Below are 19,712 nucleotides of genomic sequence, written 5' to 3' on the forward strand. Positions count from 1 at the left end.
TCTGCCTCTGCCCGCCGATGGAGGGAGGCCAGCACCGAGTGCACCCGCAGCCGCCGCCGCAGCGGGTGGCGGCGGGCGAGCACGCTAGGCTCGGCGTCTACCACGACATGCTGCGCCGCCTCAGGGACGCCGGCGCGGCCGAGGCGTGCGCGCCGGGATTCGCCGACAGGCTCTGGGCGCACTTCCACCGCTTCAGCGTCAGGTACGCGCTGGAAGTGAACGCCGAGAGGGCGGAGGATGTTCTGGTGCACATGCAGCTGCTCGACAGGGCTAAGAGCTCGGAGACGGAGAACCGGCCTGCCTTCTCTGTCAGAGTTGTTCAGGTGCGATGTGGCCCAGCAAAATCGGCTCTTGTTTCTGAATCAGCTTCTCACTCTGTATCAGCAAGCAACTGTGATGTGTTTCTGAGCCACCTGATGTGTCTTGTGCAGGTGCCTCCAGAGATTGATGCCACCGAGACCGATTCTGCCGAGCCCAATCCGACTGAAGAGGGCGGCGACTCTGCAACCCCAAGAAAACTGGCGTATGCTGCTTCTAGCTTATTTACCTTTCAGCTGATCACCATGAGATACCGATCATCCTCGTTCTAGTTAACAAATTTCAGTGTTTGCCCCCTCAATGATCATTATGTTGTTTGGTTCATCAGTGTGCACCCAGAACCCATTTTTGGCTCCTCACGGAATCTCAAGGCTCTTGTTCGTGAAGCCAGCAGCAGGAACCTCCTGGATGACGGCGATGGTGATGCTATTCTCAGGTTATTTCTCTGTCAGTGGAATACCAGCGCCTACATTCATGTTACCGGCTCAGGCCTTAAAAAAACAAATTACAGAATCCGTCGCTAATCCGCGAGACGAATTTATTAAGTCTAATTAATCCGTCATTAACACATGTGTTACTGTAGTACCACATTGTCAAATCATGGACTAATTAGGCTTAAAAGATTGGCATCGTAAATTAGTCGCAATCTGTGCAATTAGTTATTTTTTAGTCTATATTTAATACTCCATGCATGTGTCCAAACATTTGATGGGATATGGAGTAAACTTTAGGGGGGAACTAAACAAGGCCTCAGTTACATGGTCTCGAAATTCTATGGTACTCGTTTGTAGTATGTGCAAACTTGGGTTGTAAACAGATTATATACATATACCTCCTTTCAAATGTTGTTTAGCAGTCCAAGTTACTCTTACTCGACAGTGTTTTTTTTTTACGTACTAGTATAGAGAAATGCTCCCCCCGTTTCAAATTATAGGACGTTTTGGCTTTTTTAGATACATTGCTTTTACTATGTATCTAGAGACAGTGTATCGGTAAGTGTATATAAAAAACTATGTATCTAGAAAAGACAAAATGTCTTATAATTTGGAATAGAGGGAGTATCATGCTTATGCCATCTTCAGCTGTTTATACTCCTATGCATATGTTCACAATTGTTCCTACCACCCTGCCTGTTTTGTTTATCATGTAGTACTATGTACATGGTTAGTTGGTTGCACACAAAACTATGTATCTAGAAAAGCCAAAATTTTCTTTAACGAAACACAAACTACAAAATTTCCCAGATCTCTTAGATTCATATCTGCCAACTTTGACCACAAGGCTACCAATGGACTAGCATAATGTTGAAAGGGGATTTGTACCCAGCACTGTAAATTCTCTGTCTTTTGTATGCAACGTCCAGACATTCCAAAATACTATTCGCTAATCAGGTGTTTAGTGATAATCATGCCCTTGTTATTTTTTCAGTTGTGGTTGCTTGTTAACAGTTCCTTGTTCAAATCGTTATTTCAAAGGTCAAGCCAACTGCACCCAATGAGGAACTGGTGTATGCTTGTGCAGTAAAGCACTTAGATAAATATAACAAAATTCTAATTTTGTCTCCATTTGGCTACCTTTTCTTATCTTGCAGACCCATGCATGAGATCACCTTTGCGTCCAACGACAGGCCAAAGGGCCTTACTCAAGTACGTTTGTACCATAAGATAGATATTCTCTTACCCTGCATTATTTGTATTTTCATTTGTCTATCGTATTACCTGAGGTTTGGAGGCTATCTGATGCTAACAGTGTCATCACGTCTCAGTTGTCTACACTTTTAGGCCAGCTCAATCTTGACATCAAGGAAGTACATGCACTTTCAACAAATGATGGCTACTTCTTAGATATCTTCATTGTAGTTGGGTGGGATCACAAGGTATCCTTATCCAAACCTCTCCACTTAGCAAACACTTGGTTTGAAACTCTCTGCAGTTGTGTTGCTCGTGTTCCCTTTACACGCAGGAACATCAAGTTTTTCATGATGAAACCATTCCAATATTTATCTCTGTTTTAACCTATATTTATTGAATTGCTAGACATATTATACTCCCATGACATTTTCTTGATTCCAGTACACTTGTCGGTTAGGAGTGAAGTCTTACTTTTGATTATGCAGGAAACTGGACAGCTTGAAGAAGCATTAGACAAGGAAATCCTTAATTATAAGGCAGAGGTAAAGTAGCACTCATCCCATTCCTTCCCTTTTTTGTTCATGGGCTATCTAATGCCCTTTTTTCCGGCCAATGAGAATAATCCATTAGAATTCTTCTGTTCATGGAGATGCATGAAAAGAAAAAACCCACAAACGAGAACAAAAAGACATATGAGTAAACTCAACTAAGAAATTTATAATAAAAAAGTAGTTAAGTATTTGCCTCGCCAGGATTCCGTAAGCATCAGAACCACCACTTTTCGACCAAACTAGTGGCTTATTATGTGCATGCATGATATCTAATATTCTTGTCCAAAAGTAAAAAACCTACAATTTAAGTTTAACATCTCTAGCACAACTGCACTGCATGTCACTAGATCAAATCACAAACTCTTTGATCCACATCAAAGAATTGAGATTCAGAAGTATTAGAACATTTTGTTTCTGTATAGGATGAGATCCTAAGAAAAGGTTGCAACATTAGAATATCTTATGATCCATTTTGTCCTGGTTCTAAGTCTACAATATCTTATGATCCATTTCCCCCCTAGTTTTAAGTCTGCAAAGTGAAAAAAAAAAACATTCTACAGATGTCAGTGTTTATAATCAAGTTGTTTCTACTAAATATCCTGTTCGTTTGATAAGCTTTGGGACCCATAAGCTTTTGCAAGACTTAACATGTGTCTATTTGACTATTTCCTGGTGCTCAAGTTTTGCATTGTCAAAACTCTTCTTCAGATGCATTCAAAAGCTTCTTGCTGGCCTCCTGAATTGGCAGGCAAGAACTGTGTGAATGATTTGCAAGACAACCATGTTGAGATACCTAAAGATAACACTGACGAATGGGAGATTAATTTCAAAGCAGTGACATTTGAAGATAAAGTGGCATCTGGAACATACGGTGATCTGTGAGTATTATGCTGTTGACCACTTGACCTGCATTGTGATTCAGTCTATTAATCATTGCCTACAAAGGAAAAATAAATAAGTCACTCTTTAGTCCACCCTTGATGTTGCAGTTATCGTGGTACATACTTCGGCGAGGATGTTGCTATTAAGGTGCTCAAATCGGATCGCCTTAATGAGAACATGGAGAAGGAGTTTGCCCATGAAGTCTATATCATGAGGTTGTTAAGAAAGTCTGTATTTTAGAAAAATGAAAAGGGAATGCATGCTAGTTTGCCCTTATGGGGAGGCTGTTTCATATCTTAGAACCAGCTGCTTGGGCACCTATTTCTCTTCACTCTTTACTGAATGTGGAGCTCTTGGCATTGTCTATTCTTTTTAAAAAGAAAAGTTTTGATGGCCAAAATGAGCAATCAGTTTTTTTTTTCTACGAGAATATACAAAACCAATGCAAAGTCTTTTCTCGTTGGTAAATAGTTTGCATTTTTTAGCATGTTGTTGACAAAATTTTCATTTTTAGGAAGATCCGTCACAAGAACATTGTTCGATTTCTTGGGGCATGTACCAAGCCAAAAACCTTATGCATAGTCACAGGTAAAATTAGTCACTCTTAAAATTAGTCACTCTTATGCATAGTCACAGGTAAAATTAGTCACAGGTAAAATTAGTATATATACTATTCTTCCCGCCTTGCAGATTTTCTTTATTTGATATATATTTGATATATGCTTATATTTTTCCCAATTATAATAAACTCACCAGAATTTATGAAAAATGGAAGTGTCTACGACTTCCTTCACAAGCGTAAAGGTTCTTTCAAACTTCCTGGACTACTTAAAGCTGCAGTTGATGTATCAAAAGGGATGGACTATTTACACAAAAACAGAATTATTCATCGGGACTTGAAGACTGCCAATCTTCTTATGGATGAACATGAGGCAAGTTTTCTTCTGTCGTTATATGGTCAAAGAACAGGTTTGTATATATTTGCAGTTTTCCTGGGTCCAGCCATTTATTTCTGGGGGCACTCACTATCATATACTCCCTCGCCATTCCAAATTGTAGGTCCTTTTGGCTTTTCTAGATACATAACATTTGCTAGGCATCTAGATATACACTATGTCTAGGTACATGGATATATAGTAAAATTATGTATCTAGAAACGCCAGAACGACTTACAATTTAGAATGAAGAGGAAGTAGTTTGAGTGATTCATATCCAACTGCTTCTTGTATTCCTCGTATCTTTTTGGCATTCTTTACCCCTTCTCTATTTAATTTCTTCGTTATGTACAATGACTTGTTATATTCTTTTCTTCCTGTATCTTCTACTATACTACATCCAAAGTTAACTTCAAACTGATTACCAGTGGCACCTTTCCAGCTCATCAAAGTTGCTGACTTTGGTGTTGCACGTGTCAAGGCCGAGTCAGGTGTTATGACAGCAGAAACCGGCACATATCGTTGGATGGCTCCTGAGGTAATCTTTCCTAATCGATGACAGAGGAACGGCCAGCACTGCCTTTTTTTCAGTGCTGCTTGCTGGTACTGTAATCCAAATACTTGGAAAATTTCCTATCTAGCTATGCAGCGTTTTTCCTGTGTAGGTTATAGAGCACAAACCATACGACTCCAAGGCTGATGTATTTAGCTTCGGGATTGTTTTGTGGGAGCTGCTAACTGGAAAGGTAACACTGGTCCATTAGCTAGAGAATATAATTGATCTCCTTTAATTTGTATAAGCCTAAGCTTGGTCATAGTACCAGACGCCAGCATATCCTTACCATCGAACATGTTATACTTGAATAGATTCCTTACGAATTTCTAACGCCGCTCCAAGCAGCCATTGGTGTTGTTCAAGAGGTAATGAACAAACTGAAATTCTTCATATGATTCGTCTTTCTATCATTTTACTGTGACACATGAATTACATACAGCCTAGGTCCATTAGACATATCTTTGCATATTTTTTACTTTCTTGTTTCCCTCATTAGGGTACCTGCCTATTTTCATAAGGTGTACCGGATTGTGTGTGGGGGTGGGGGTGTTAACTAGGGAGGGGGAGGGGGATTAAGAGGCTGTAAAACCAATGGAATGGTTTTTTGGAGTAACCAAGGTATATGTGGCGGTGCTTGTGTGTTCTTTTGAAATAAGACTGGATGATCATCCATGAATGTTAATGATGCACTGAAGGTATTTGAGCATTTTCAAATCACTAGTAGAGCACACAAAATTATTTCCGCTTCTTAAATTGACCATCATACTTAAATAAGTGAACTGTGAACACTTCATCTTGTAGGGCTTAAGACCAGTTATCCCAAAGGGCACAAACCCTAAGCTCGCGCAGCTGCTTGAGAAGTGTTGGCAACAAAGTCCTCTCCACAGGCCAGACTTCACAGAAATTTTGACAACACTCAATGAAATCGCTGAAGAGGTAAACATCCCTGCCCTCATCTAGTATTTCTCAAAAATCCTATATGGTTAGATTGATTAGTGCATGAAACATCCATGCAGGTCGCCATGGATCATATTAAGCTCCACAAAGAGAAGGAAAGAGGAACCAACTTCTTTTCATTTGGGAAGAGCCACTGATGAATTGCTTGTCTGCTGCATTCGTACTTCACCATTGATTGTACAGATGTATATTTTCTAGATGGGTTTTCCTCTTTTTGTGAAGATTCAGGTTTTCGTATGTAGTGTGGTTGCGGTTGCCTAACTGCCCAAGGCATCTCAACTTACAGGACTGTACCGTTTCTTAAATGGAACCCTTTAGGCACGAAAAAAAAAAGCCACAAGATATAGGGATGAGATCGACCCCCTCCCCTCCCCCCGAGCGCTCCTAAGGGCGACTCGGGGGTCTCCTCGCCGGCGCCTGGGGCCACCCCCTCCTCGCCTCACCTCTGGCCGTCGTCGCCGCCCTCCAGCACGGCGGTGGCGGCCCGAAAAAAGGATACCGCCTGCAGCACCCCCTCCCTCGCCCCTCGCTTCTAATACCCTCCCCTACCCTCTTCTTCTCCGGCGAGGTAGGGCGGCCGCCCAGCCAGATCTGGGCTCCCCGGGGCCGGATCTGGCGTCTACACCACGCTCACGCCTTACTCCTCGGCCTCGGGTGCGTACAACGGCGGCCAGGTCCGGGCAGCCGGCGCCGTCGGCCAGCACCTAGCACCTAGGTCCGGGCAGCCGGCGAGGATGGGTGGTCGGACAGCCAGATCCGGCCTCCCCAGTTCCAGATCTGGCGTCTCCAGCTTCAGTGTCAGTGGCAGCTGGTGCCCTTTTGGGGTGCCAGGGACTGGCCATGGACATGGGGCGGCAGCTGCTTTCTTGGCCGCGCGCCTGCCCCCCTCGGGCGGCTGCTGGTGGCTGGGGACGCGCGCCTGCCCGTAGTGGTTGGCTGCTGGTGGACGGGGCCATGGCCTGCTCCGCCCGGGCGACGACTGGCGGCTGGCGGCCGGTTCGGCCCTGCGACGGCCTGCTCTGGTGCCCTTTGCCGGCAGACTTGCTGGGTCGCACGTCTGCCAACACGGTGGATGGCGGCTGGAGTTTGGGTCCTGTGAGTGGGATAGGCCCCCTTGAGGTGGCGGTTGAACAGTCGCTAGGTGAAACTCTGCCTGACTTCTTGCATCGGGCCAGCGGCGGAGGCAATCCCTGTGTCATCTACCTTCTTGGAGGCGTCATCGAAGTGTTGTTCGCTGCGTGTGTCATTGGGGGCGGCTTTGGGACGAAAGTCCATCTCGTGCATTCCTTCCAGCGTCGTTGGCGTCTACGGATGTCATCCCCTCCTTGGAGGATTCGTTGGGGCACTTCTGTTGTCTTCAGCTTACTCAACGCTTTGGTCTGTCCACCATGGTGTGGTGTTGTCGCAGTCGTTTGGTTCTTCGCAGCGGATGCTTGGCCGCCTGCGCTTGGGCGGATGCTTTGTGTCGACGTCGCTTCGGGCTCCCCCTCATGTAGTTGCTGCTGAGTGCGTGATGGACGCCCTTGCTTGCGGATTCTTTGCCGTGTTCTTTGGCGGATGCTTTGCCACTGGGCGGATACTTGGCTGCCGCAGTCGCCTCTTATCGGTGGATGCTTCGCCACCGCAGCCGCCTCTTATCGGTGGATGCTTCGCCACCGCAGCTCCATCTAGTATGTTGGCAGCCTTGTGTTGATGTTTCTTTCTTTGCAGGTGTAGTCAATTAGGTTTGTGGTGGGGGGTCTCCCCTTTCACCTTTCTTTCTGTACCGTTGTCGTTTTGGTTCCTAACTCAGCCTGGGCGTTCGGTTTTAACTGACCATTCGGTTCGGTTTTTTCGGTTTTTCAAAATTTTGGTTTCCAAAAAATGACTCCCGATCGGTTTGCTAAAATTCCAAAAACCGACCAATTTCGGTTCGGTTTTTTAATTCGGTTTTTCGGTTAAAACCGAATATCAGACAAGACTTAGAACTGATAGCACAACACAGTACAAACTTGCACAGCACAGTATATTATTTGAAGACTCAAGACTGTTACAAACTTAACAATTCAATGCTCAAATAAAATATTACAAATTTACGGTTCATTCTTGATAATAAACCACAGTACTCCATCAGTTTTGATAAACAACAGGGGAAAAAACAGGTTTCTCGGTATTTCGGTTTGGTATGGCATAGAAATCGAAACCGAACCAAAAAACCGAACTTCACAGAACTGGAAACCGAAACCGAACCGAAAAACCGAACTACCGACTATTCGGTTTGGTTTCGGTTCGGTTCGGTCTTCGGTCTTCGGTGAAAAAGTGCCCAGGCTGATTCCTAACCACTCTCTCTGTGGTTCTGTAACCAGCACTATGTGATCTCCCAAGATCTCATAGTTGCGTCGTGTATGCTGTTCTTTCGGCCCTCTTCTTCTTAATGAAATACGTGTGAAGTAGTGTTCTAAAAAAAATGCAATTTACTGTCACTGAACTTGTCAAGGGCTCCACTTAGGTCTATAAACTTTGAAAAGTTATTTTAGGTCCCTAAACTTTACCTAGAAATGTATTTAATTTTTTAACATTTGTAGACCTAAGTGACACATCTTGACAAATTCAAAAACCGTTATGCACTGTACTCAATATAAGAAATCGGCCTTTCCCAAACCACCCCTTCGACGTTCGAGCTCTAGTCACCAAATCTAAATGCCATGGGCCAGATTCAGCAACGATGGCCATTGGGACAATAAACATCTCAACAGACTTTCTTTGTTATTTTTAACTATATTTCACCTTCTCTTTCCTAATCCTCCACGTTCACTTAATATCTAGGTCCACCACTGTATATGCTGCCGTATCCAACTTGCTGCTTTCCCCTCTCTTTCATTCTCTCCTCCACATTATAAAAAATGCTAACTAGCTTGGCTATAAAACTATTGTTATACTTGCTCTAACAAGCTAATTAGCTTTGGCATACATATGCATGCATGGTCGCCTATTGGCTATTGAGATGTGTACAGCTTTGCCTGGGACTGGTGATGGACAACTGAAAAGTGACTTGTTTTCTAACATACCAAAACCCAACTTCGCCGTCTTGTAACTTGTTTTCTAATATATAACGATTTTGTAGTTCTATTAGTATAATGATTTTAAAATTTCTAAGTCGTGCAACCCAATTCCCAAATTTGAAATGATTCAATTGTCCAAGCTAGCGTCATATATTTATAATCAAAGTGAGTATTACATTAATTTAAAAGCCAAGAAGGCTACAATCTATGATCCAAGAGCAGACCCGGAGCCAGAGTAGACAGATTTGGGGGGCAAACATTACTGGGTAATAGGAAGTCCATTCTCCGTCCATGAAGAGAATCCACCGGCGACGTCGGTCACAGTCGTGAAACCCTGAAAATGGTTGCATTGCATATGAGAGAAAACAACCGTGAATCACAGGGAAGCCAAGAACTGATTGGCGACATGATATGATACCGAGGATCATAAGATGATAATGCTTACAGCGGAGCTGAGCTCAGATGCTGCCATGAGAGACCTCCTGCCACTCTGACAGCCCTGAAAACACACATGACAGTTTCTCTTCTTTCAGAATCAGAAACAGATTTAAGATGAGAAAAGAAAGTAGATCAACTATTTTGTAGTTAATCATTGGTTCATCATGTGTTCAGTGAGCGTACAACGATGATCCCATCATTCTTCCCAAATATACTGGCCACTTGCTCGAGGAAGCACGTGTTCTTCGTCGTTCCTATACATGGTTGATAGCAAGTAGAGAAACTGCTCAGATGTGAACCAAAACAAAAAAAGGGATAACACTCCAGGCAGTAAAATTTCAGAAACCTAAGCATGCTGAGGAGTTTTTTGCTAGAACTTAGAAATAAAAGAGAAGGTCAATCAATATTAGGTGTCACACATGTTAGAATTTACGTGAGTACCTTTTGTGTAACCCGTAGATCCGTAGTTAGGCTCCTCGACCGGTGAGGAGCTTCACCACAGCGGCAGCGTGGACGCCGATGCCGCCGTGGATGCATCCTCGCGGACGCCAGTGCTCGGCGTGGTGGTGAAGAGGAGAGGTGGCGATATAGTGGGGCTGCAGAGGTGCCGGTGTAGACCTGCAGGGGCGACGGCGGTGGTTGGGGTACATCCCGTCTCTGGCAGCAGCTCTTTAGATCGGTATTAGGGTTTCTGTGTAGGTGGGTGTGGCGGCTCCGGTCAACCTCGTAGTCCGAGCCCTCACCCCCACCTTCCTTTTATGTGTGCTGTGCGACAGGGGCCCTCCAACCGAATTAGGGTTGGGCTCCCCCGATCAGGGAGCAGAGATAGGGCCCAATAGGCCGTTGGGCCTATCAGTGGAGATCAACTAACATTCTCCCCCTTGATCTCATTCCATCTTTCACTTTCATATTATTTGCTTTTGTTCATTCCATTATAGATTAGCTCATAGAGCATGTCTCATCGTCACGGTCCATTGCCGATAGACTTAACAGCTACAACTCACTACTCTGTTCTGAAATAGATACTTATCTTTGGGCCTTCTTTTGTCCAGGAATATTTTAGGCTTTCCCTTAAACCCAAGCTAGCTACATGTTCTCTGAACACCATGTCCTCTGAACATGTTGGGTGGTAAGCCTTTTGTAAGCGGATCCGCGAGCATCCTTTCTGTTCTCATATGCTCAAGACTTATGACTTGATCCTGGACTTATCTTTCACAACATAATACTCTATGTCAATGTGTTTGGCAGCACCACTTGACTTATGTTGTGAGCATACTGTACTGCCAGATTATAATCGCAGTATTACTTTAAGTGGTCCATAGATGTCGTCAACCACCTTCAAACCGGGTATGAACTTCGTTAGTTAGTTCACTTGCCCGTTGCCTCATAACATGCTACAAACCGTTATACATTGTGGACGATATAGTGACAGTTTGCTTTGAGCTTTTCCATGAAATAGCTCCCCTTTACGAGATGATAGAAAATCCACGTCTGGATATGCATTCACTCTCGTATAATCAGAATCTGAATATCTCACCATGTGGAGTGAATCAGATCTTCTATATGTCATCATGAGGCCTTTCGTTCCTTGCAAATAACGCAAGACTTTCTTTATCAATTTCAATGTTCTATTCCAGAGTTCCTCTGGAATCTGCCAAGTAAAACCCGGTAACAAATGTCAAGTCAGGGCGTGTTCATACTTGAGCATGTTGCAAGCTTCCGACAGCTGAAGCATATGGAACCACTTTCACTTTATCGATTGAGCTCATATTGGTTCCTGGGGCATTTAAAATCCCCATGTCTATCGCCCTTGACTATAGGAGCAGGTGAGGGACTACATTTGTGCATACTGAATTTCTTTAAGATCTTTTCCATGTATGCCTTTTATGACAGTCCTTATACCCTTTTTCTTCTATCTTGGTGAATCTCGATCCCTAGAAGGAACAAAGCTTTACCAAGATCTTTCATATCAAATTTCTTTGTCTCCAGTAGTAGACTGACATCACTACTAGCAAGTAAGATATCATCTACATACAGGACAAGGAAGATAAACTTCCCATTCTTAAACTTTGTATTGACACAATTGTCCTCTACATTCTCTTCAAACCCAAAATGCCTTATTGTCTGATCAAACTTCAAGTATCACCGTCTTGAAGCTTGCTTTAATCTATAAATGGATTTCTTTAGGTGGCATCACATTCGTTCTTTTCCTTCCATGACAAAACCTTTCGGTTGTGCCATATAAACATTTTTCTCTAAGTCGCTGTTGAGAAATGCCGTCTTTACATCCATATGATGTAATTCTTAATCGTAATGTGCCACTAATGCCATTATAATTCTGAAGGAAACTTTACATGAGACTGGATAAAAGGTTTCATTGTAATCAATCCCTTCTCTTTGCATAAAGCCTTTTGCCACAAGTCACACTTTATATGTCTCTATATTCCTTTGAGAGTCATGTTTAGTCTTGTAGACCCATTTATAGCCTACTGTTTTGACTCCTTTAGAAATTATTTCCAAGTCCCAAACTTTATTGGCATTCAATGATTTCATTTCATCTTCCATGGCCTCAAGCCACTTTGATGACTGATCACTACTCATGGCTTCTTCAAACGAGGCTTTGATAATCCTCCATTTGAAATTCTTTAGTGTTGTACTAACTCTTTGAGACCTTCTAGTGGCCTCCACATTTGGCACATCTTCTATTTGAGGCTGTTGTTGCTCCCCCTCATATGTGGCAATTGGTTCTATTGGATACTGAAGAACAGGTTCCTCATTTTCATTCATTATTGCCACAGGTGGAATAACAACAGGTGTTGACACTATAGTATCTTGCACTGTCGATGCAGCTACAGCAGGTAGTGAGAAAATTGGCTCATAAATCATTGAAGTGGGCGCTTACACCTGCTTCACTTCAAGGTCAATTTCTCGAGCAACCATGCTCCCCCTCATCAATTCGTCCTCTAGGAAGACAGCGTGTCTCGTTTCCATAAACTTTGTATGTCTCTCTGGACAGTAGAAACGAAAACCTTTTAACTTTTCTGTGTAGCCAATAAAATGACAACTTACTGTTTTGGGATATAACTTCCCAATATTTGGGTTAAATACTTTAGCCTCAGCAGGGCTCCCCACACACACGCAAGTGGTTAAGTGAGGATACTCTTGCTGTCCACAACTCATACGGTGTTTTGAGCACCGACTTTCTTGATACTCTATTGAGAATATGAATGGTGGTTTTATCGCCTCCATCCACAGGCTCAACTGTAAGGTAGAGTAACTTATCATACTGCCCACCATATCCATCAGGGCACGATTGATTCTTTCAGCTACTCTATTTTGCTGAGGTTCGCCCAGTGTAGAATACTGGACTACTATGCCATTCTTTTAGGGTATGCCGACCGTAGTACTCCCCACGATCAGACCAGACTGTCTTTATCTTTAAATTGCATTGGATTCCAACTTTTGCCTATTTATCCAATGCTTCTGTTCTTTCTTTGATTAGATAAATTTAGCCATAATGGGAGTAATCATTTGTGAATGTTATGAACGAATCATTTCCATCCACACTCTTTTCAGGAAACTGACCACAGATGTCTGTGTGAATAATCTGTAGAATTCTTGCGCTTCGTTTGTCATCTTTCTTACTTTTCTTTATATACTTTCCTTTTATGCATTCTCTGCATTGTTCTAAGTCTGCATTGTTCTAAGTCTGAGAGCTCTAATGGAGGAAGAATATCATTCTTAACTTTTCTTTCTATTCTTCCCCTCGAAATATGGCCTGAACGATAGTGCCATAATTTCGACAACGCATCGTGAGCTCTCTTATGCCACCATTTCCAGAGTAACACTCTGTCACCAGCTGCTTTATCGGCTGAGTAGCATATGTCTTTGAAGTACCAGTGAACTGACTCTTTATTCTATCGATGTACTTGGTGACCATGTCACACTTTGGGATTGAGCCCACAATTGCAGGTTCAATCATGTTCTTTATCACAGCCAAAACATTTCTTGTTGGCAGTGACCCACTTCCTATGCACAACAGTCATAGGACTATCTTTTGGGATTTAAAATCTCTTTCTTTAGTTGCTCAAGTGGCTTCATTCTCTTTTGTCTCCCTCACCGGTGCCACAAACTTAGTGGAACACGGTGAGGTGACTACCCAGTCCATCTTAGACAAGATGAAAACCAGGTTAAAACTTTTATTAACATAAAAATAATACTATTTGCATGCCTTGATTCCAATGTTGGTCAAAATCAAAACATACAACTATTTTTATACACTAATTCTATATCACCGTTGGGCAGAAATAGAATTAATGCATAAGTCTTTAACTTTTACAACTGTTCTTACACATTAATTCTACATTACCGTTGGGCAGAAGTAGAATTAATGCATAAATCATTAAAATTAACATATGTTCTTATACACTAATTCTACATCACCGTTGGGCAGAAGTAGAATCAATGCATAAATCATTAATATTATGATATTGTTATTATCAACATTGGTCAGAAAATAACAACATCATAATCATGTCAAATCTCTTTTTCTCTCCAATTAAATACCACATTGGTTCAAAATAACTGGAGAATCAACGTTTTCTTTAGCAGCGGAAAAATCTCTTTTTCTCCAATTAAATACCACATTGGTTCAAAATAACTGGAGTATAAACAACTTTTCTTTGACTGTGGAAAAACTCTCTTTTCTTGAATTTTACTCACAGGCAAAATTGTAATTTTCTATTTCCTTTAATCCATTAATCAATTTCCAGGAAATAAAGATTTACTGGAAAAAATTTTCTTTTCTCCAGTTAAATACCACATTGGTACAAATAAACTGGAGAATATACTTTTTCTTTAGCAGCGGAAAAATCTCTTTTTCTCCAATTAAATACCATATTGGTTCAAAATAACTGGAGTGTAAACAACTTTTCTTTGACTGTGGAAAAACTCTCTTTTTCTTGAATTTTACTCAAAGGTAAAAAATACTTTTTCTATTTTTCTTTTGAGCCAATTTGCATTTTTCAATTTTCTAGGAAAAAGGAAAAAAAAAACGAAACTGGGCTCATGGTTTACTGTTTCGGCCCATAGCATTAGAAAAGGCACACGGCCCACAGCCGTTTGCGCCCTTTCCCGTGCGCTCCCCCGCGCCCAGGCCGAAAGTATATAAAGAAAAGTAAGAAAGATGACAAACGAAGTGCAGGAATTCTACAGATTATTCACACAGACATCTGTGTTCAGTTTCCTGAAAAGAGTGTGGACGGCGTGGTGGTGAAGAGGAGAGGTGGCGATACAGTGGGGCTGCAGAGGTGCCGGTGTAGACCTGCAGGGGCGACGGCGGTGGTTGGGGCACATCCCGTCGCTGGCAGCAGCTCTTTAGATCGGTATTAGGGTTTCTATGTAGGTGGGTGTGGCGGCTCCGGTCAACCTCGTAGTCCGAGCCCTCACCCCCACCCTGCCGCCGTGGATACATCCTCGCGGACGCCAGTGCTCGGCGTGGTGGTGAAGAGGAGAGGTGGCGATACAGTGGGGCTACAGAGGTGCCGGTGTAGACCTGCAGGGGCGACGGCGGTGGTTGGGGCACATCCCGTCGCTGGCAGCAGCTCTTTAGATCGGTATTAGGGTTTCTGTGTAGGTGGGTGTGGCGGCTCCGGTCAACCTCGTAGTCCGAGCCCTCACCCCCACCCTGGGCTCATGGTTTACTGTTTCGGCCCATAGCATCAGAAACGGCACACGGCCCACAGCCGTTTGCGCCCTTTCCCGCGTGCTCCCCCGCGCCCAGGCCACAACCTGGGCCTGGGCCGGGAATTCGGCCTGGCGCGCGCACCCGCCTGGGCTGAAAGCCGGCCCGGTGAATCTGCGCCGTATGTCTGATCGGACGATCGCGCGCGCGGATAGGGCGAACAAAACCCCCCGCGGCCGCGCCCTCCAAAACCCTAACTTATTCTTTCTTCGCCGCGCTCTCTCTCTCTCTTCTTTCTCTCTTCGCCGCTCTCCACTCCTCTCTCAGCCGCAGCGATGACAACCGAGCGAGTGACCGAGGTGGAGCAGCGAGCCACGGCGCCGTCGCCGGCCCCCTCGCCGGCGCGCGTGCTCCCCGACGGGTGAGCACGCCACCGTCGAGCGGCCTGGCCGCGGCGCCCCCTTGACCGAGCCGGTGAGCAACTGCCCCCGCTCGGCACTTCTCCCGCGTCGGCGAAAGGACGGTTCCGTCCCCTTCCCTTTCTCCTTTCCCATCCCCTTCTTTTCGATTTGGATCTCGTTTTCCTTTTATCCGAACCGGTAATGGGGTATTAGGGTTTGGATCTGGGGTTTCTTTTCTTCTTCCTTCCCCTTCGGATTTGAGTTGTTCTTCCTTTTCTTTTCTTTGACATCCGAATGGATCTAGGGTTCGGTTCTGTTTTCTTTTCTTTCTTTTCTCTTTTGGATTTAGGGTTCGGCTTTGTTCATCTTAAGGCCGAAACCTTTTCTTTCTTTTCATCCATTCTTTAACCCAGTTAGGGTTAGAGTTCAAGTGCCGAGGGCCCTTCCTTTTCTACGATCCGAATGGATCTTGTTTACTTTTCTTATTCTTCTCTGATCCGAACACGGATCTGGTCTTTTCCCCCTTGCGCGGTGGCAGTGGTGACTGGGTTCCAATGAAATCCGCCACCCCCGGTCCCTTTTCTTTGCTTTTACCCGGTTAGGGTTAGGGTTACACACTTGTAACCTGGCTCTGGTACCATTGTTAGAATCTACGTGAGTACCTTTTGTGTAACCCGTAGATCCGTAGTTAGGCTCCTCGACCGGTGAGGAGCTTCACCGCAGCGGCAGCGTGGACGCCGATGCCGCCGTGGATGCATCCTCGCGGACGCCAGTGCTCGGCGTGGTGGTGAAGAGGAGAGGTGGCGATACAGTGGGGCTGCAGAGGTGCCGGTGTAGACCTGCAGGGGCGACGACGGTGGTTGGGGCACATCCCGTCGCTGGCAACAGCTCTTTAGATCGGTATTAGGGTTTCTGTGTAGGTGGGTGTGGCGGCTCCGGTCAACCTCGTAGTCCGAGCTCTCACCCCCACCTTCCTTTTATGTGTGCTGTGCGACAGGGGCCCTCCAACCGAATTAGGGTTGTGCTCCCCCGATCAGGGAGCAGAGATAGGGCCCAATAGGCCGTTGGGTCTATCGGTGGAGATCAACTAACAACACACACTTTTTCTCGAAAGCGTGCATTGGCACGTGCTTCATTAAGAAGGAGATAGAAACGTACAAAGGCCGGGGCTGGCAATGGCGAGGCGCCAATGCCAGTCACCCGGACGAACACACACACAAATCACCGGCTGCAACGGTACGTGGAGCTAAAGAGTTGTAATACTAACTTAGCAGCTAACTTTGCGACTTTGCGACGTGAGTAGCGGCGGCTCAATCGTACCCAGGCGCAGCCCTCGCCCTGCACGTGCCTCGCATGGGGAAGAGCTCGCGCATCGCTGCCCTTTTGGAAGAAGACAGCGGCTCCGCAAACGTGTTGTGAAACTTGGTGCCGATCGTAGCGTCCGGGGTGCAGCTTACAGCGTCGTCAGGCCTCCGCCTCCACTTGTTCATCATGACGCGCTTGGCCTGCTTCTCCGGCTGAGGGTCGCGGAAGACTGATTTGGTCGCGGAACGACAGAGTAATCGATGACGGCGCGAGCCTTGTGCGCTCCACAGCCCCAAATAGCGTATGATCATCACCAAGTATGGAGCCCACGAAGCATGCTTAGGCTACCTGCTGGCCTGGGTCAGCGTCGTGACGGGAAACCGGAGGTCTGGCCTGAGCAGCACCCCGGCATCCGGTATTGGAGAGAGCGACGCTTCATACAGCATTGGGTCACTACCCAACTCCGCCACGTGATCTGGCAGAGTCGAAGGGAGGGCACCACACACACGGCTGAAAGGACACTTGGTGCACCGTAAAGAGTCACTAACATAAAGCTGTGCCCTGATGAGTATATATTATATAGGGCATTGGGACGATGGATATATATCCGGTGGTGTAGTTGGCAGACTTAGCAAAGTTATAAATGTATTGCCCATTCTATGTGTGGTGTGTAGTTGGGACCAGCAATCTGGGAGATCAGGCGAACAAGCATGCATGCACACGTTACAAGGTCAACAGCCTGTTCGTTTCGTCATAAATGATCGTGGATTATTTAGGGCCTCTTTGGCACGGCTTATGCCGGCTTCGGCTTCATCTATTTTGCGCAAATCGAGGCACTGTAGCGTGAAGCCGTTTTGTAAGCCGGGGTTAAAATGAACTAGAAGCCGGAAAAAGCCAGTTTTTCTGGCTTCACCGGTGAAGCCGTTTTGGATGAGCCGTGCCAAAGGGAGCTTTACTGCTGGCTGGTTTGGTGTGAGAGAAAAATAATATTCCAGCTTATAATCCACGATCGTATACGATCGTATAAGCCTAGCCGAACAGTGATAAAGTTTAGTAAGCTGAGTACCGCCCCTTGCCAAGCCAAAGCGGCGCCTTAGTTTGCTGCTATTTTGCTTTTAAACATGCAAGTTGACAGCGGTAATGCGGTCATGTACGCGAAGGGTCCCTTTGTGTTCAGTTTGTCCATCTCAAAGAAAGAAAGAAAGAAAGAAAGAAAGAAAGAAAGAAAGAAAGAAAGGAAGGAAAAAAAGGTTTGTACGCGTGCATCAAGTGGAATTATTCTCCTCCTTCACAAAGCACACGGCCTTTTTTTTGCATTCCATCTGGATAAGATAACTGCATACGAGGAGTTGCATCGGATCGAGAATGCTAGCTGTCGTAATGAACATGGATACATGGTGTTTACGCATCAACACTACTCTAAAATGTTCAGCATGTCTTCCTCCTCCTAATGAAATGCGTGCTTAGCACACCCGCGAAAGAAACAAAAAAACATGAATGAAGCGTTGTTCATAATGGGCTCTGAGAATCATCAGTAGACCGACAGGTTACCCTCATGGTCATGGCGGTGATCACAAGAGCTGAATCGACACGGACACGAAAATTTTGCCTCTAAGGGTACATGCCCCATGCGCGCGCCATTGGATGCGCGCGCACTCATCCCCATGCGACCTGAGCATGGGACATGTGCCCTTGGGGCAAAAACAACATTACCAAACCGGACACACACTAGTTAGAACAATGCTGTTAGAGGCTGGAATGGAAGGCATTACCTGAGCCGGCTCTGAACAGGTAGGGGATGTTCACAGCTCTCTCCGGATGTCCGGCACTGAACTCAGATTCAGTTCTGCAGGAGGAGCAGTAGTAATAAACATGAAAGGCGAGACCACAGCGAGGCGTTACAATTAAATCAAATCGAACATGAGAAGAAACTAAAGCTGTTCGATTTAATCGTAGTTGTTGTTTACGGGCAGTAGATCTTTATTTATATATTAATTAATTTGCTGTTCGATCGGTAGTATATATATATTCTGCTGTCAATTGTCACCGTACTCTCTACTCTGACGGTGGCCAGCAGCGTGGCGTGACCGTGTTTATACTACCTGACGTCGAGGTAGCGGTGGCCAGCCTGCTGCAGCTCGTACGCCACGCGCACCGGCACTGACCGTAGTGGCACCGCCGCAGCCGCCTCCGCCTGCAACGCCCTGCCGCCGCCGGCGCTGGTGACGGTGTGCCTGGCGAAAGAAACAGAAAGCACCGGGAGTATCAGGGAATCCATCAATTAATAACATAATATATGATCCGTCCACATGACAGGACACAACGTTGGCATGCGTTATGAATCATAGATAGATGTAGATCCGATCCCAAGGCCGGGCGTGGGATCGATGGTTTCTAGTTTCAGGAGTTGGAGGATGTGAATCTCGATCGATCGCCGGAGTCGGAGAAGACGATCAGGAGAAGAGACAGTCAGACGGAGAGGATGATGACGCACCTGAAGTTTACGAGGGAGCCACCGGACGTCTCCTTCTTGGCGCTACCCGCGGCGTCGAAGCGGCAGAGAGCAGCTCCTGCAGCGCTGTGCCGCCGCGACCTACGGATCGTCGCACAAACGCAGAGCATGCACCGTGTGAGGGTGAGCAGGGGCAGCGACGTCGCCTTCAACCGAGTACAACACCGCGCGCATGGGGATTGGGGAACTGGGGAATCGGGAGCCGTGGCCTACCTGCTGGCAAGGGATCGGAGGGCCGCAGGGAAGGAGGCGCGGGCCAGGGTCGCTGCCATCGCTCGCTCGCCGCCGCCGGCCTGAGGCTCTGTTCCTTTTCGGTTCCTCTTGTGCGTCTCTTGGGCGGATCGCGGAGAATCTGTAGTCTGTACAGGAGGGGCGTCTCTCTCGGTTTTCAAATGGTAGCTGGACACTACTAGTAGACTTTTTAAAACACTTTTCCTAGAAAGCATGCGCCTGAAATCTGTCTTTGGTTCAGGCGATGACGTGATTCTTTGATCTTGCTTTA

General features: G+C 45.6%; 2 protein-coding genes across 4 annotated transcripts; one reads left to right on the forward strand and one right to left on the reverse strand.

Annotated features, from left to right (window-relative positions):
* Positions 1–5,967, forward strand: LOC136528342 (serine/threonine-protein kinase STY8-like). Its single transcript, XM_066521292.1, has 15 exons — positions 1–323; positions 432–523; positions 647–754; positions 1,910–1,964; positions 2,084–2,194; positions 2,435–2,491; positions 3,209–3,378; positions 3,490–3,597; positions 3,897–3,970; positions 4,139–4,314; positions 4,760–4,855; positions 4,983–5,063; positions 5,185–5,238; positions 5,675–5,809; positions 5,890–5,967. The coding sequence occupies exons 1-15, from the start codon at positions 18–20 to the stop codon at positions 5,965–5,967; spliced, it is 1,701 nt and encodes a 566-aa protein (XP_066377389.1). The 5' UTR covers positions 1–17.
* A 3,050-nt stretch (positions 5,968–9,017) lies between these two features.
* Positions 9,018–19,576, reverse strand: LOC136525148 (thiosulfate sulfurtransferase 16, chloroplastic-like). Of its 3 annotated transcripts, XM_066518144.1 has the most exons (8): positions 19,424–19,576; positions 19,193–19,291; positions 18,801–18,932; positions 18,471–18,544; positions 18,250–18,369; positions 9,493–9,563; positions 9,317–9,370; positions 9,018–9,205 (listed from the first exon to the last, which is right to left on the reverse strand). In XM_066518144.1, the coding sequence occupies exons 1-8, from the start codon at positions 19,480–19,482 to the stop codon at positions 9,131–9,133; spliced, it is 684 nt and encodes a 227-aa protein (XP_066374241.1). In that variant the 5' UTR covers positions 19,483–19,576; the 3' UTR covers positions 9,018–9,130. The 3 variants fall into 3 exon arrangements, with proteins under 3 accessions (XP_066374241.1, XP_066374242.1, XP_066374243.1); XM_066518145.1 differs by lacking the exon at positions 18,250–18,369; XM_066518146.1 differs by lacking the exons at positions 9,018–9,205; positions 9,317–9,370; positions 9,493–9,563 and having other exon boundaries at positions 17,703–18,369.
* Between the last annotated feature and the right edge of the window lie 136 nt (positions 19,577–19,712).

The sequence above is a fragment of the Miscanthus floridulus genome, chromosome 19 (assembly GCF_019320115.1).
Source record: "Miscanthus floridulus cultivar M001 chromosome 19, ASM1932011v1, whole genome shotgun sequence".
Classification (NCBI taxonomy): domain Eukaryota; kingdom Viridiplantae; phylum Streptophyta; class Magnoliopsida; order Poales; family Poaceae; genus Miscanthus; species Miscanthus floridulus.

Coding starts and splice junctions, on each gene's coding strand:
- LOC136528342 (XM_066521292.1), top strand. CDS start 18: ATGGAGGGAGGCCAGCACCGAGTGCACCCGCAGCCGCCGCCGCAGCGG. Junction 524..646: donor GCAACCCCAAGAAAACTGGC/GTATGCTGCTTC, acceptor TTGGTTCATCAG/TGTGCACCCAGAACCCATTT. Junction 4,315..4,759: donor TTCTTATGGATGAACATGAG/GCAAGTTTTCTT, acceptor GCACCTTTCCAG/CTCATCAAAGTTGCTGACTT.
- LOC136525148 (XM_066518144.1), bottom strand. CDS start 19,482: ATGGCAGCGACCCTGGCCCGCGCCTCCTTCCCTGCGGCCCTCCGATCC. Junction 18,545..18,800: donor CACCGCTACCTCGACGTCAG/GTAGTATAAACA, acceptor CTCCTCCTGCAG/AACTGAATCTGAGTTCAGTG. Junction 9,206..9,316: donor CATCTGAGCTCAGCTCCGCT/GTAAGCATTATC, acceptor AACCATTTTCAG/GGTTTCACGACTGTGACCGA.